Raw genomic sequence first — 17064 nt, 5'->3', positions numbered from 1 at the left:
GTCACCCCAGAGGATAAGGAGTACGCTGCTCGGGGAGGTGGGGGGAGGGCCGCCGAAGGATGCACAGGAGGCTCGGACGTTCCCGACCACGACTTCATTTCCTGGGCATGAGCAAGGTGCAGCACCGACAGAGGATTCATCTGTTCTGGGACACTGCGGCAGAACAGTGCCAGAGGCTGGATTTGGAGCTGAGACTGCAGGAGAGGGAGAACAACCTCTCCCAGTGGCTGTTCAGATCACTGCAGTGGGGTGTGTGCGTGAGTGTGTGAGAGAGAGAGAAAGACTGGCTCCTGAATGCGATCTCCCAGTTGTGCACCCACAAATCCATCTAGACAGTGACCGATACCATCACTACAACGTCACACCAGTCTATTTCATCTCCCAAGACAAGGTCAGTACTGCAGCCCGGGCTGTAAGATTCAGGAATATTGCGTGTTTTCCCCCAGCTACAGGATGCTATCGACTGTACATATGCAGCAATGACAAGACTGTGTCATAAAGCTGCAGAACTCATCATCAGAAAGTGGTTTTGTTTGATTCCCAGAGGTGTGTGCCCACTACCCCAGCAGCTACCATGACTCCTACATTCTGGCAAACTTTCATGAGACTAGTGTGTTTAAGGGTCCAGGGTCCTTACAAGGTTGCTTATTGGGGGAGGCAAGGGAAACCCATAGTGACCATAGCTCATCATAGCATTGACAGATGCTCAGTGCAAGTTCAACATCACCTATTCTGCAATCAGGTCCATGGTGGAACAGACAATAGGGTTGTTGAACATGTGGCTCCACTGCTTAGACCAGACTGGGAGGGGGGAGCTCCACTATAGTTTGGACAGAATGTACCACATTATCCTGGCGTGCTCCACTTAATTGGAGCAGGCAATGGGACGATACGTTGGATGCTGAGGAACTGGAAGAACAGGAACAGTCCTGTTCTGAGGGGACTGGATAAATGGAAGCTAAGTTTGGTCATGACAGAGTTCAACTGCACTAGGCACCACAAGCTATACAGAACCCAATTAACACCCAGTACCGGCAGTTGAGAACTGGGAGGAGCACACAGTTGCAGACTGTAAAATATTCATTGCATGTGATTCCCCGAAATCTGTTTTGCATTGTTTTGGTGAACCTCAGCCTATTTTGGTTTTGTCTGTGTTTCCTTTAGCTGACTGTGAATGAAAGGTTCTGTTTGGATTTGTCCAACTAATTGCCTATGTGTGACATTCTCCTACAGGACAATGACAAGTTGTGGGTAAGCAGGTGGGCACTGGGGACAGACTAGTGCTGATATGGAGTGTTCAGACAGCTAGTTTTGGGTGTGTTGCTTAAATTACAGCTCGGGTGAGAGAATGGGTTTGTATGTGTGATGGAGTGCCAAGTATGTGTCATGGGGAGTGTGGTTTTGTGGCTGATATGCCATTATGCTGCTGGTAATGAGCAATATCAGTCTGCCAATGCTTGCCCAGATGCACAGTGACCGTTGAAAGATGGCAACGGCACAAAGGATGGCAGTGTTCTGGTGATGCCCACTGAGTAGCAAGGAGTTCTGGGAATGACATGTGGCAAGATGACGCCAGAATCAGACATGAGAGACACCCTAGGATCGGGTTAAGTAATTAATGTGACTTATTTGGTAAGATACGCCAAGATAACTAATTTGGTCTTGCATAAAAACACTCTGCAATAACCTTGATGCAACTCAGACTGAGCCAAAATATATAAGATTCAACCCTGAAGAGTCATATTGGACTCAAAGTGTTAATTCTGTTTTGGTCTCCTGAGATGTTACCAGATCCGTTGAGTTTCAACAGCAATTTCTCTTATTACATATGTTTTTCTTTATATCTCATTTACTAGTCCAATAAAACCTACCAGCTGGTCAATTCTTGAAATGACTCACAACCCCTCAGTTGCTTTCTTAATGAATTTCTCACTGGTAATGATTAAAGCAGAAATAAATTGTGTATTCATCTCCTTACCTCAAGTTCCGGAGGCTTTCTATAGGCAACAAATCTTGTAGAGCTTGATTGCCAGTTATTTTGAGATGTGTTAATCCATTTAGTCCAGATACAGGAAGAGATGACAGAAGATTGAAGGTGAGGTCACTGCATAGAATGATTATTCGCATGTGAATCAATTACAAATTACTTTGTTAAATTTTAGGAGTAACATTTACTTTGATATAATCCTAGCATGACATAGTTGAGGAAATATAAATGCAAAGGAAATGTCAAGTAGCCTGAAACTGTCAACAACTTAATCTATAATTAGTATTACTGAGTGAGAGATTTTTCACATAGGCTGGTAGGGATGGAGGGGAGTGCAGATGTTATGTTTCTGAAGTTTAACATTGCATAAGGCTATGTGAGCTTCCTTTAAGTTGGTTCTTTTTCTTTCAGTTTCTGAAACTTGCCAACCAAGCTGATTTACCAAACTTATCCAATTAATTCTGGAGACCAACGTCCAACTTACAGATTGGGGGTGGGAGGGAATAAGGCAGGCGGCATTAAGCTCACTGCATCGTCTGGAAACAGTCTGGATGCAGCTACAAGAGTAGCTAGATGCCAAAGGCAACCTGTTTAAAAAGTTAGTCTCAGTGGGTGGGAGTTTGTCCAGTTGCAATAAAAACAATAAATAAAAAAAAACAACTCCAGCTTTCAATCTTCAGACTTCCAATCATTTCCTGTGCTCATCCATGCCAAGATAGACCATCTCCCATTGCTTCCCACATGGCCAGCAAGCCATTACACCCCACTCATCCTCATTGCCCTTTATCACCTCATGCCCAACTTAGTACCAACTCATGTCCCTGTCCACCAGTCTTTGTCTTTACACCTTTAAACCTCCAATACCCAAGATGGGCAGCTCTCAGGAGCCACGGTCAGATGAAATTAAGTTTCAATTATCTGCTGCAAACTTCATATATTCTTAAAATGATTCTAATAGATAATATTAAAATCTCTAAAAGTACTTAATCCCTTTTCAAAAACAAGCACATATTAATTGCCCCACATCAAAGATAGCAAATGTCACCGGAACCATTTGCAGTTGTCGATCAAACTGTGATAGGTTTTAGAAGCAGTAAGGCAACACTAATCCTTGAATCACAGGCAGTGAAATTACTAACAATGCTTTTTTTTCCCAAACTACAGGCTGAATGTTTTCCCCAAAATGTAAAGGGCTTGGGATTTAAATGACTTAAATTAGATTAGATTACATTACAGTGTGGAAACAGGTCCGTCGGCTCAACAAGTCCAAACCGACCCGCCGAAGCGCAAGCCACCCATACCCCTACATTTACTCCTTACCTAACACTATGGGCAATTTAGCATGGCCAATTCACCTGATCTGCACATCTTTGGACTGTGGGAGGAAACTGGAGCACCCGGAGGAAACCCACGCAGACACGGGGAGAACGTGCAAACTCCACACAGTCGCCTGAGGCGGGACACATTCATGTCAACTGTTAACAATCACAAAGGGGTACCTGATTTCTTCAGAAGTGTACCTTCTCTTTCCAAAGATCTTGCTGGTTTAGACCATTTCCTCAAATGTCTATGAGCCCATGAATCATATCTTAGAAATCCTATTGAGGAAATCTGTCTCTGAAGGCAGATGTACTTTCTCCTGAGCAGGTGCCTCCATGAACTGTGAAGGAGCAACGTATGTGTGGCTTCTGTTTCCCCACCTTAATGCTACACCCACTCTCCAGTCCCTAACTGTATTGCAGGTCAGCATGGTAGCAGAGTTGTTTGCAGTGGTGTCTCACAGCATCAAGGACCTGGGTTCGATTCCAACCTTGGGTGACTGTCTGTGTGGGGTTTGTATGTTCTCCCCGTGTCTACATGGGTTTCCTCCCACAGTTTAAAGATGTGTAGATTAGCCATGCTAAATTGCTCATAATATGCAGGGACGCTATGTGGATTAGTCATGGGAAACTAGGGGTTACAGGGATAACAGTGAAGCGAGGGATTGGCTTTCAGAGAGTCAGTATGGACTGAATAGTCTATTTTTACATTGCAGAGATTCTATGAAGAATGATGGGTGCTGGGTTCCAGAACATAACTTCCAGCAGAGAGATCTGGAAGCATTAAGGCTAAGGCACAGAACACTTTCTCTTTAAGAAAATCAGGCTTTGGCTTTAGGTAAAGCACTTTCCAAAGACAAAAATCTTTGCTCAATAGGAGGCAAAATGGAAATTCTGGTGTGAACTGCTCAGGAACTTCCAGCCATGGTTGAAAAATCATTCAGCGAAGTACATGAATTTTTGTATCGCTTTCTTTCTACCAGAACTGAGGACTCATAAAATTCTCCCTTGTAAACCTGCGGGGATCTGTGGAAAATCTGACTTGAGAGAAAAGACGGTGAGAGTCAGATCCTGGGTCAAGGCTTTGGAATTTAAAGTTTTGTTTTAAAGTTGTCTTAAAGGCTCAGGGGATTATTATAAAAGGGATTTTTATTGAAAGCATAGCTCACAAGAAATTCAGAACTACCTTATGTTAAAATTTGATCAGAATTTAGGTGTGATAAATTTAAAAACAGGCTCTTATGCTAATGAAAATGTAACAATCTTATTGGCTGAAAACCAGCTCATTTGCAATACTAAATTAACACTGTAATGAAGGACAAAAGTATATTTATTACACATCGGAAAATTGCTCCAAATTATGTATCGCTCATGAAATATTTAGAACTCAGAGACTTACAGTTTGATTAAAGATGGTGAAGAAATAAATGATTCTTGATGTATAAATTCAATTTTGTTCCAACCAAGGTCACTACATGGGGACAGATACATGAAGGTTATCAATAAGGTGCTGCCATCTGTATGAATTTACACATACACCCCACATAAATTTATAGTGAGTTAAGTATGGTGATTATTGATACAATTTCCCATCTTTTTTATGCCAGAGATGAATTATACCACACTGTACTTTAATTGGGAAATTAATACTCCCCCCTTATCTGACACAAGCAAATTTCGCATTGACAATAACTTGACTTCTGAAATGTTAACTGTTTCTCTCTCCAGAGATGTTGCCAGATCTGCTGAGTTTCTCCAGCATTCTGAACGTTTGTTTCAGATTTCCAGCTTCCTCATTATTTTGTATTTATGCCTTAGAATCAGAAGGATGTAGATTCAAGGCCAGTGATACACTTTGAACATATGAACTGAATCTTCAGTACTGTCAGATAGCTGTAGTGTTAGGATTGTTATCTTTCAAAGAAAATATTAGACTGAACCTCTGCCTGTCCTGATGGTTCACAGGACATCAAAAATTCTAGTTTGGTTGTGACAAAGGTTTTAACAGACAATAAAATAGTTGAACTGACTATTATCTATTGGTAGGCAAAAGAGAGGAGTGCAGATGCTGGAAACCAGAGTTTAGACCAGAGTGGTGCTGGAAAAGCACAGCAGGTCAGGCAGCATCCAAGGAGCAGGAAAATCGACGTTTCGGGCAAAAGTCCTTCATCAGGAATAGAGGCAGGAAGCCTCCAGGGTGGAGAGATAAAATTTGGTAGCTCTACCACCCCATGGCAAACCCTCACTTACAGAGGTAAAAACAATGACTGCAGATGCTGAAAACCAGATTCTGGATTAGTGGTGCTGGAAGAGCACAGCAATTCAGGCAGCATCCAAGGAGCTTCGAAATCGACGTTTCGGGCAAAAGCCCTTCATCAGGAATAAAGGCAGTGAGCCTGAAACGTGGAGAGATAAGCTAGAGGAGGGTGGGAGTGGGGAGAAAGTAGCATAGAGTACAGTGGGTGAGTGGGGGAGGGGATGAAGGTGATAGGTCAGGGAGGAGAGGGTGGAGTGGATAGATGGAAAAGGAGATAGGTAGGTAGGATAAGTCCGGACAAGTCATGGGGACAGTGCTGAGCTGGAAGTTTAGAACTAGGGTGAGGTGGGGGAAGGGGAAATGTTGAAGTCCACATTGATGGCCTGGGGTTGAAGTGTTCCGAGGCGGAAGATGAGGCATTCTTCCTCCAGGCGTCTGGTGGTGAGGGAGCGGCGGTGAAGGAGGCCCAGAACCTCCATGTCCTTGGCAGAGTGGGAGGTGGAGTTGAAATGTTGGGCCACGGGGTGGTGTGGTTGATTGGTGCGGGTGTCCTGGAGATGTTCCCTAAACATCTGCTAGGAGGCGCCCAGTCTCCCCAATGTAGAGGAGACCACATCGGGAGCAACGGATACAATAAATGATATTAGTGGATGTGCAAGTAAAACTTTGATGGATGTGGAAGGCTCCTTTAGGGCTTTGGATAGAGGTGAGGGAGGAGGTGTGGGCGCAGGTTTTAAAGTTCCTGCTGTGGCAGGGGAAAGTGCCAGGATGGGAGGGTGGGTTGTAGGGGGGCGTGGACCTGACCAGGTAGTCACGGAGGGAACGGTCTTTGCGGAAGGCGGAAAGGGGTGGGGAGGGAAATATATCCCTGGTGGTGGGGTCTGTTTGGAGGTGGCGGATTGATGCCCACACCCTCCACCTCCTCCAAGACTTCCGTTTCCCCGGCCCCCAATGCCTCATCTTCACCATGGATATCCAATCCAGTGGGGTACTGCAGGGATCAGTACTGGGACCGCAGCTTTTTACAATATATGTTAATGATATAGAAGATGGTATTAGCAATAACATTAGCAAATTTGCTGATGATACTAAGCTGGGTGGCAGGGTGAAATGTGATGAGGATGTTAGGAGATTACAGGGTGACCTGGACAAGTTAGGTGAGTGGTCAGATGCATGGCAGATGCAGTTTAATGTGGATAAATGTATGGTTATCCACTTTGGTGGCAAGAACAGGAAGGCAGATTACTACCTAAATGGAATCAATTTAGGTAAAAGGGCAGTACAGAGAGATCTGTGTGTTCTTGTACACCAGTCAATGAAGGTATGCATGCAGGTACAGCAAGTAGTGAAGAAGGCTAATAGCATGCTGGCCTTCATAGCAAGAGGGATTGAGTATAGAAGCAAAGAGGTTCTTCTGCAGCTGTACAGGGCCCTGGTGAGACTACACCTGGAGTACTGTGTGCAGTTCTGGTCTCCAAATTTGAGGAAAGACATTCTGGCTATTGAGGGAGTGCAGCGTAGGTTCACGAGGTCAATTCCTGGAATGGCGGGATTACCTTACACTGAAAGACTGGAGCGACTGGGCTTGTATACCCTTGAGTTTAGCATACTGAGAGGGGATCTGATTGAGACATATAAGATTATTAAAGGATTGGACACTCTGGAGGCAGGAAATATGTTTCCTCTGATGGGTGAGTGCCGAACCAGAGGACACAGCTTAAAAATACAGGGTAGACCATTTAGGACAGAGATGAGGAGAAACTTCTTCACCCAGAGAGTGGTGGCTGTGTGGAATGCTCTGCCCCAGAGGGCAGTGGAGGCCCAGTCTCTGGATTCATTTAAGAAAGAGTTGGATAGAGCTCTCAAGGATTGTGGAATCAAGGGTTATGGAGATAAGGCAGGAACAGGATACTGATTAAGGATGATCAGCCATGATCATATTGAATGGTGGTGCAGGCTCGAAGGGCAGAATGGCCTACTCCTACACCTAATGTCTATTGTCTATTGTCTGCGTGGGTTTTCTCCGGGTGCTCCGGTTTCCTCCCACAGTCTAAAGATGTGCAGGTTGGGTGAATTGGCTATGCTAAATTGCCCATAGTATTGGGTGCATTAGTCAGAGGGAAATTGGTCTGGGTGGGTTGCTCTTCAGAGGGTTGGTGTGGACTGGTTAGGCCGAAGGGCCTGTTTCCACACTTTGGGGAAGCTAATTTAATCAAGATCCCAGATAGAAACTTGGCTTGTTACTTAATATTTTCTCTCATTTTTATGTAACAAGGTGGCCTTTCACTGAAAGACAAGCACACATTACTGCTGAAGGGCTTATGCCCAAAACATTGATTATCCTGCTTCTCGGATGCTACCTGACCTGCTGTGCTTTTCCAACACCACACTCTTCAATTCTGATCTCCAGCATCTGCAGTGCTCACTTTCTCCCACACATTGCTGCAGATATGATTTTAATAACAAAAGCAAAAGCTTATTATGCAAAAGAAATGAAAATAGAATAAAGCCAATTACATACAACAAAATTTGAAAAATTCCAAACAATATGGTAAAATACAATCCCATCTATTCCAACATCATCATTTCACAGTACTCAAGCACCAGAGAGAATCCCTTTGTCTATCAAACTTTTAGAACATAGAACATTACAGCGCATTACAGGCACTTCAGGCCTCGATGTTGTGACGACCTGCCAAACCAATCTGAAGCCCACCCAACCTAAACGATTCCATTTTCAACCATATGTTTATCCAATGACCATTTAAATGCCCTTAAAGTTGGCAAGTCTACTACTGTTGCAGGCAGGGCATCCCTCACCCCCAAGACTCTCTGAGTAAAGAAACTACCTTGAACATCTGTCCTATATCTATCACCCCTTAATTTAAAGCTATGTCCTTTTGTGCTGTCTCTCACCATCCGAGCAAAAAGGCTCTCACTGTCCACCCTTTTCATCCCTCTGATTATCTTATATGTTTCAATTAAGTCACCTCTCAACCTTCTTCTCTATGTAGAAATCAGCCTCAAATTCCTCAGCCTTTCTGTATAAGACCTTGCTCTTTCTGCATAAGACCTTCCCCCCATACCAGGCAACAGCCTAGTAAATCTCCTCTGAACCCTTTCCAAAGCTTCCACACCCTTCCTTTAATGTGGTGATCAGAACTGCATGCAATACACCAGAGTTTTGTACAGCTGCAACATGACCTCATGGCTCCAAAACTCAATCCCTCTACCAATAAAAGCCAATACAGCATATACCTTCTTAACAATCCTATCAACCTGGGTGGCAACTTTCAGGGATCTATGCACATGGCCACCGAGATCCCTCTGCTCATCTACACTACCAAGAATCTTACCATTAGCCCAGTGTTCTGCATTCCTGTTGCTCCTTCCAAAGTGAATCACCTCACACTTTTCCGCATTAAACTCTATTTGCCATGTCTCAGTCCAGCTCTTCAGCTTATCTATGTCCCTCTGTAACCTGCAATATCCTTCGGCACTATCCACAACTCCACTGACCTTAGTGTCATCCACACGTTTACTAACCCATCCTTCTACACCCTCATCCAGGTCATTTATAAAAATGACAAACAGCGGAGGTCCCAAAACAGATCCTTGCAGTACACCAAAAGTAACTGAACTCCAGGATGAACATTTCCCATCAATCACCACCCCCTGTCTTCTTTCAACTAGCCAACTTCTGATTCAAACTGCCAAATTGCCCTCAATCCCATGCCTCCATACTTTGTACAACAGCCTACTGTGTGGAACCTTATCAAACATCTTACTGAAATCCATATACACCACATCAGCCACTTTGCTCTCATCTACCTGTTTGGTCACCTTCTCAAAGAACTCAATAAGGCTTGTGAGACCTACCCTTCACCATGTTGACTATCTGTAATCAACTTATTCCTTTCTAGATGGTTATAAATTCTATCTCTTATAACCTTTTCCAACACTTTACCCACAACCGAAGTAAGGCTCACCGGTCAATGATTACCAGGATCGTCTCTACTCCCCTTCTTGAACAAGGGGGCTCCAATCTCCTGGCATTATTCCTGTAGACAATGATGCCATAAAGATCAAAACCAAAGACTATGCAATCTCCTCCCTGGTTTCCCAGAGTATTCTAGAATAAATCCCATCCAGCCAGGGGACTTACCTATTTTCACAATTTCCAGAATTGCTAACACCTCCTCGATCCCATCTAGTCTAGTAGCCTATATCTCAGTATTCTCCTTGACAAAAATGTCTTTTTCCAGTGTGAATACTGGTGTAAAGTATTCATTTAGCACTTGTCCTATCTCTTCTGACTCCATGCACAACTTTCCACTACTGTCCTTGATTGGCTCTAATTTTACTCTAGTCATTCATTTATTCCTGACACACCTATAGAAAGCTTTAGGGTTTTCTTTGATCCTGGATGCCAATGACTTCTCATGTCCCCTCCTGGCTCTTCTAACCAAACACTACTGGTTAGGAGTATTGAAACAAAATCTCTTGTCTTGAAGAAAACTTTTTTTATGGTTCTGAACGAAGTCCTTTCTTCAGTAGGAATTGTCTCATATAACCAACTTAAACTAGGATTCCTGCAAACTGAAAATAAAAGCTTTTCCAAATATGGAGCTTTTCTCCAGGATAAGTTTAAAAAATGAATTCCTCATTCTTCCAAATTGAAAATAAGCTAATGCTTTACAATGCTTACCCTATCTGATCATAGAATCATCTGAATACCAATACTTTACATGACACTCTGCCTGCAGTCTAAAAATCCTCCCCTGGTTAGAACCACATTAGAGGCATTTGCCTCTTTTCTGGTTGCATTGGCTGCTTTAGCAAATGGCAAAATTCTTCAATGTCACTGCAGCCTTTTTGCATTAGTAAAACCAGAACTGTGTAGTCTTTCACCACTAAATATTCAGTACTTAAGAGAAGGGCAGTGGATGAAATAAGGGGATGAAAGAGGTTTGCCTCTTAGTTAAAAAAAAACAGCAATTCTGATTTTGATAAGTACTGACAACTCTCTGCATACAGAGCTGAACTGAGGATTGTCGAATGAGAGCAATCCTCTCATTAGACAATGTCTACTGTTGCACATTTTCAAGTAGGGAACTCATAAGGAGAATCAAAGTGCACCAAATCTCCTGTATAATACTATGATCAGATGCCCCTGAAGATCTCTGGCTGAAAATCATTTCCAAAAACTTTAAGTTCACAAGTTGCAGCTGACAAAAGCTCAGTAGTAGGGAAAAAGCAAGTGGAAAATTGACTAACTGATCAGTGATACCACTACCCCACCCATTTAACAACTACCCACTTTTTCACTGAGCTCTGGCAAACACTTCTTACTGTTGGCCCTCAAAGATGATCTAAAATAAGAAACACATTGGTGGTAAGCTATATCAGGCAGATGGAAAATAATGTTCTTGCTTTCACTGGTACCAACACTTTCATTTCTGCCAACAAACGATTGTGTTGAATGCCAGCTGCATAACTCATTCTTGACAGTAATAGGTGGGGTTGTCTTGGCCTGGTAGATAAATTGTTTCAGGACACAGTTTATGTTAACACACACACAAAGCCATTAAAATTAAATTTTGAAAATCTGTCTTCAAATAAAATAAACCCACATCAATTAAGTTAAAATGAAAACACAAGGAACAATTTAATACACTTGGGTATGTTAGCTATGTATCTTTGTTGTTTGGTAGGCGTTCCCTGCACATGAATAAAGTTTAGTTGAGCAGTTTTCCATTGGATAGCTATTGTTAGAAAATCTTAAAAGTCTTGATTATTGTACCAAATGAAATGGATTGTTTTAACTGTGCTACCTGGTTAGAAACATATTCTTTATTTAGGGTGTAGGTTTGCTCGCTGAGCTGTAGGTTTGATATCCAGGCGTTTCATTACCTGGCTAGGTAACATCATCAGTGGCAACCTCCAAGTGAAGTGAAGCTGTTGTCTCCTGCTTTCTATTTCTATCTTTCTCCTGGATGGGGTTCCTGGGGTTTGTGGTGATGTCATTTCCTGTTCGTTTTCTGAGGGGTTGATAGATGGCATCTAGATTTATGTGTTTGTTTATGCCGTTGTGGTTGGAGTGCCAGGCCTCTAGGAATTCTCTGGCATGTCTTTGCTTAGCCTGTCCCAGGATAGACGTGTTGTCCCAGTCGAAATGGTGGTTTTTCTCATCCGTGTGTAGGGCTACGAGGGAGAGAGGGTCGTGTCTTTTTGTGGCTAACTGGTGTTCATGTATCCTGGTGGCTAACTTTCTACCTGTTTGTCCTACATCGTGTTTGTGGCAGTCCTTACATGGAATTTTGTAGATGACGTTGGTTTTGTCCATGGGTTGTACTGGGTCTTTTAAGTTTGTTAGTTTTTGTTTGAGAGTGTTGGTGGAATTATGTGCTACTAAGAGTTTGTTAGTAGTAAGACCCCTCGGAATCCTAGTAGCACACAATCCCACTAACACTCTCAAACAAAAACTAATAAACTTAAAAGACCCAGTATAACCCATGGACAAAACCAACGTCATCTATAAAATTCCATGTAAGGATGGCCACAAACACTATGTAGGACAAACAGGAAGAAAGTTAGCCACCATAATACATGAACACCAGCTAGCCACAAAAAGACACGACCCTCTCTCCCTCGTAGCTACACACGGACGAGAAAAACCACCATTTCGACTGGGACAACACATCTATCCTGGAACAGGCTAAGCAAAGACATGCCAGAGAATTCCTAGAGGCCTGGCACTCCAACCACAATGGCATAAACAAACACATAGATCTAGATGCCATCTATCAACCCCTCAGAAAACGAACAGGAAATGACATCACCACAAACCCCAGGAACCCCATCCAGGAGAAAGATAGAAATAGAAAGCAGGAGACAACAACTTCGCTTCACTTGGAGTTCGCCACTAATGATGTTACCTAGCCAGGTAATGAAACGTCTGGATATCAAACCTACAGCTCAGCGAGCAAACCTACACCCTAAACCTTAACCTGAGCAACAAACCTTCACAAACCTTGCAAAAACATATTCTGTGCACAACCCTTTTAATATTTCACCTACAAGGTGCAGTAGAATGCCTCATCCAGATGACAATAAATCTGGAGAAGGTTCCAAATATTTAATTTTTATCTGCTCACTAATTGAACATATTTACAACTTTTTTTAAAAATTGTAATTACTGTTCCAGCTTGAAGAAATATTCATAGGATTGCAAACTTTTGGTGAAACACAATTTCTGTCAGGGTCTTACAAAGCAACAATGAACCCTTGCATATTTTTTACCTTAACCTCTGGACTATTTAATTGGAAATGGAACAATTTTAAATAAGACTGGTTCTGTAAACAGTTTTCTTTCCCTCGAGCATCAATCCTTAAATAAGGTCCTCCTTAACATTCTTGCTAGATATAGTGGGTATTGACCAGTACTGTTGATCTAGTGTCTGATCAAAGGGCAATCCATGAGAGTGGAACAACCTGATGGTACCTTTGCTCTTCTACCCAAATGCTTCCACATGCAGAGAGCACGGAGATTCGGATTTCAGCTCAAATTGTGATGTAAGATTGGAAAAAGGAAAAACGGATTTGAAATCAGCATTTCTCAATCGTATACCTTTTGTATTTTGCTGTATATTTTATATATCTCAAATCAAAGCAGAATTGACACTAGCTTGTAAGAGTGCAACAGGTTTTATTTTACTAGAGTTTTGGAGTATCTCTGCAAATGCAAAATATCTGCATTCACACAAATCGCAGTCTAGCTTCCAGCAACTTCCGTTTCCTTCACTCTGAGTTCACATCCAGGTTTAACCAATCAAACCCAGTGCTCATAGATCAGTTACCAAACTTTCCTTATGAAAGACAGAATAATTGAACACCACACTACCATGATCCTTTTGTGGAAGTAAACTTTAGCTTTTTATTTTCTCATTTCATCAAACACATCAGTTGCACCCACCCAGTTTCTCAGAGAAAACAATGAGGGTAGTGCTGTGCAAGTCTTGCATTTGCTTACATTTCCTGTAAGATCATGCCTTGGCCATGCACTGTGCTCTCAAAGGAAAGCTACAGACTGAAGAAGTTGGACGTGTGCAAATCAAAACAAACTTTCAGAATATGAAATTACCACTGCAAAACTATGAAGGATTTCAGATAACAACCACTACCGAATGACCATTCACGAAAGCCATAAATGAAACACATGATGACCAGATCAGATCATAAAAAATACTTTTGATTTAAAAAGACTGTTATTCTTTCCCTCAGTAACTGACATTTCTAAGTTTAAAATATTTTTTAAATAAATCACTGTGTAGTCTCCATTTGTAGTAATTTCATTTTACTTCAAAATTCCAGGCTAAATAGCCAAGAGTTTTCATTTCTGAGATGCCACATGACAGGAGCCACCACTATATCTATCCCTGTGCAGTCTATACAAAGTTTCACAGTGAGGACCAGTACCTCGCTGCATTTGAAGGATTTCAACTTTACTATTTTTAAAATGCAGAATTGGAAACAGACTGCTGTAAACTTTGGCATGTAGCATAGTGGACTAAAGTATTTGGCTTACAAGTTTGAAATACTGAAATTGAATCTCAATAGCTTTCCTCCCACAGTAAATTGCCATGTCTAGAAAGGGAAATTCCTTATTTCCAAATAAAGGAAAATATTTAAAGGTGGATAGCCTTTTCAAAAAAAAAAATGCCCTATACAATTCTATTCAAAATGATCTAGAAATCTAAGTGATCTAAAAATGCGAACTAAATCTTTATTGGTCTGATGAGGAAAGATCAGAGCTGGGCATGCAGACAATTTGGACTCCGACACTGATCTGTTGGTTTATTGGCACATTGGCACATTCCTGCCTGCAGGCTATTTTGGGATAGGTTGGTTTAGTGGTGATGATTGGTGGGTAAACAGTTAGGCTTCTTAAAGGGCCTATTAATAATACTATACTGATAGCTGATATCCTGGTTGGTGAACGGTTGATGGTATTATCGCCAGGCTGTTAATCCAGATACCCAAGCAATGTTCGACCCATGTTTGAATCCCACCTTGGCAGATGGTGAAATCTGAATTCAATAAAAATCTGGAAATTGAGAGAATCATTGCTGGGGGGAAACCCATTTTGTTCACAAATGCCTTTTAAGGAACTGCTATCCTTACCTGTTCTGGCCCACATGTGACTCCAGAGCCACAGCAATGGGGAATTGCTGGATGATTGGGATGGGCAATAAATACTGGCTTAGCCTGTGATGGACGCATTCAACAAATGAATAAAAAAAACTGGATTTTTCTGAGCTGGCATACAGGCTTCCTGTCAAAACCTGGCTCCCCCACCCCACAGCTACAGGGGCACAGCTCCACCATAATGGCCTTGATTCTCCAGCCTCTTTATTTTTATCATGTCTGAAATCACTTCAGGGTACACCTCTATGTTGAAGTACCCTCTTTTTCTCCAACATACATTGGCAGCTTAAGCATCAGGTGCCCACCTGCCACTATAGTTGAACATGGATGTAGTCAGAAGTCACATGACACCAGGGTTTTATTTGAAATCACAAGCTTTCGAGATGCTACTCCTTTGTCAGGTGAACGGTCTAGTGAAGTGGACTATAACCTGGTGTCCACCTCAGACCAATACGGGCACTCCACAACCTGAATAAGAATATGCCAGCTGGCTGCCAATTGGCAACTTTTTGGTAAACTGTGATATCTTAAAGTGCCCACGTGATAATGAATACCAAAAGACTCCTGTTTGTCAGTGAGCTGATGCAAAAATGAAAACTCAACTCATTCACTCTGTTCCTCTTTGTACATATGACAGACCTGCTGAGTATTTTCTGTTTTTAGGTGATGGATATAACATATTAATGTAGAGACTAACTGAATGCTGTTTCAGTGATGGTTTCTTTTAAAAACTCTTTCATGAGGAGGTGTGGGCTATTGAACTGTGGGCTATTGTTTGTGAGACAATCACTGAGGGCACTTTACTGTTGGTGTGGAGCCACATGTGGGTCAGACCATATAAAGGTAGCAGATTTCCTTGCCTAAAATACAGCAGAGAACCAAACAGTTATTTTAAATGTCAATTGGTAATAATGGGCAAAGAATACTGTTATATTTTATATTTTTATGAACTGATTTCAAATCCCACCAGCTGTCAATGTTGGATTTGAACCCATATCCCCAGAGTCTCTGCTGGTTTTCTGGATTACTAGTCCAGTAATTATGTCACTGCTTCCAGTATCTGATGTAAAGAATAGACCACAACCTAAATCTGAGTAACACTCCGGAACAGAAAAATAATGAAGGCATCCAATTTGATTCTAGGATGGAGGCTGTGAACACTTGCCTTCATATTAACTGTGGAATGAGAAGAAAGATTGTAAATTCCTGAAAGCTCAGCAAGTTGTATGTAGTGTGCCACTGAGCCATACAGATTATCCCCAGTTAACATGCCATAATGCACACCACAGTGTGCTTTTGCCAAGCATTTAAATAGGAATTCCTTTTCTCTTGCCATCAATTACACAGCTAGAGTAAGTTGTTTTTAAAATTTCTGATGCAAGAAAAGCCACAATGATTATTTGGACTATTAACAATTTGGGGAAAGATATTTGCACTTCATTTTTCACTTTAAATTATAACATGTGAGTAACTCTGATTTCACTATTTATTACTGCAGCTGGGCTAAGTTGAGCATACGATAAAAATGTTAACATTTGTTGCATCATAGCTAAAACAGAGATTAGAGAGTTCCATCTGCTAGTTGTTAAATAGCATTGCCCAGGCCAATTGTACTGCTGACACTAATTAGCATCAAATTAGCTCAACAATGCAATATTTTAAGCAATTCAATAGTTTCAAATGCTCTACACTGGACATTTTCTTTTCCTAATTGACTTCCTCAATTTTCTTTATTCTTTCATTGGGTGTGGTTATTTGTCACTCATCACTAAGTGCTCTTGAATTGAGTGACTTGCTGGTCCATTTCAGTGGGCAGTTAAAGGTCAGCCACGTTGCTGTGCATTTGGAGTCACATGTAAGTCAGAAAAGGTAAAGGCAGCAGATTTCCTTCCTGAGTGGATATTAGTGAATTAGGTGACAGTGTACAAAAAAGTTCTGACGATTTCATGATATCATTACTAATGTCACATGAAATCTTAACACACGGATTGTTCAAAGGTCATGAAGCAAGAATACTTTATTCTATTGGCATCTGATCATTACAAACATGAAGGGAAATTAAGGAAGGTACTGTAAGTGCATGGAATCAAGCCAGTAGTTTACATGTGGCTGAGGAAATACGTTGATTCTTCTTCCTGCAAAGATTACACTTCATCTGAAAAGGGTCAGTTCATCTGCCCCAGCTGTCCTGCTCGGCGCCCTCCCTCACCATGCTAACCTGCTAATGGAGGTCCTAGCATTGCTGCTTCAGCTGCTCTCTCTCACCATGCCAACCCGCTAATGGAACCAATGAC

The 17064-nt window shown here is 41.9% G+C and overlaps 1 protein-coding gene across 3 annotated transcripts in view; it reads right to left on the bottom strand.

The window, feature by feature from the left end:
- LOC122559759 (leucine-rich repeat-containing G protein-coupled receptor 5-like) overlaps positions 1 to 17064 on the bottom strand; it is a 164164-nt gene that overhangs the window by 12477 nt on the left and 134623 nt on the right. For 2 of the 3 annotated variants that reach the window (XM_087997117.1, XM_043709735.2), the window contains exons 14-15: positions 4706 to 4777; positions 1979 to 2104 (exon numbers count right to left, since the gene is read on the bottom strand). In XM_087997117.1, the coding sequence (XP_087853243.1) occupies positions 1979 to 2104; positions 4706 to 4777 (198 nt within the window). The remainder of the gene's footprint in view (positions 1 to 1978; positions 2105 to 4705; positions 4778 to 17064) is intronic. The other variant, XM_087997118.1, reaches the window with a different exon arrangement.

The sequence above is a fragment of the Chiloscyllium plagiosum genome, unplaced genomic scaffold (assembly GCF_037043375.1).
Source record: "Chiloscyllium plagiosum isolate Xiang-an unplaced genomic scaffold, Cpla_swu_hap1 HiC_scaffold_19, whole genome shotgun sequence".
Lineage (NCBI taxonomy): Eukaryota > Metazoa > Chordata > Chondrichthyes > Orectolobiformes > Hemiscylliidae > Chiloscyllium > Chiloscyllium plagiosum.
Note: the sequence above shows the minus strand (reverse complement) of the source record. Positions and strands in the feature narration are given on the sequence as shown.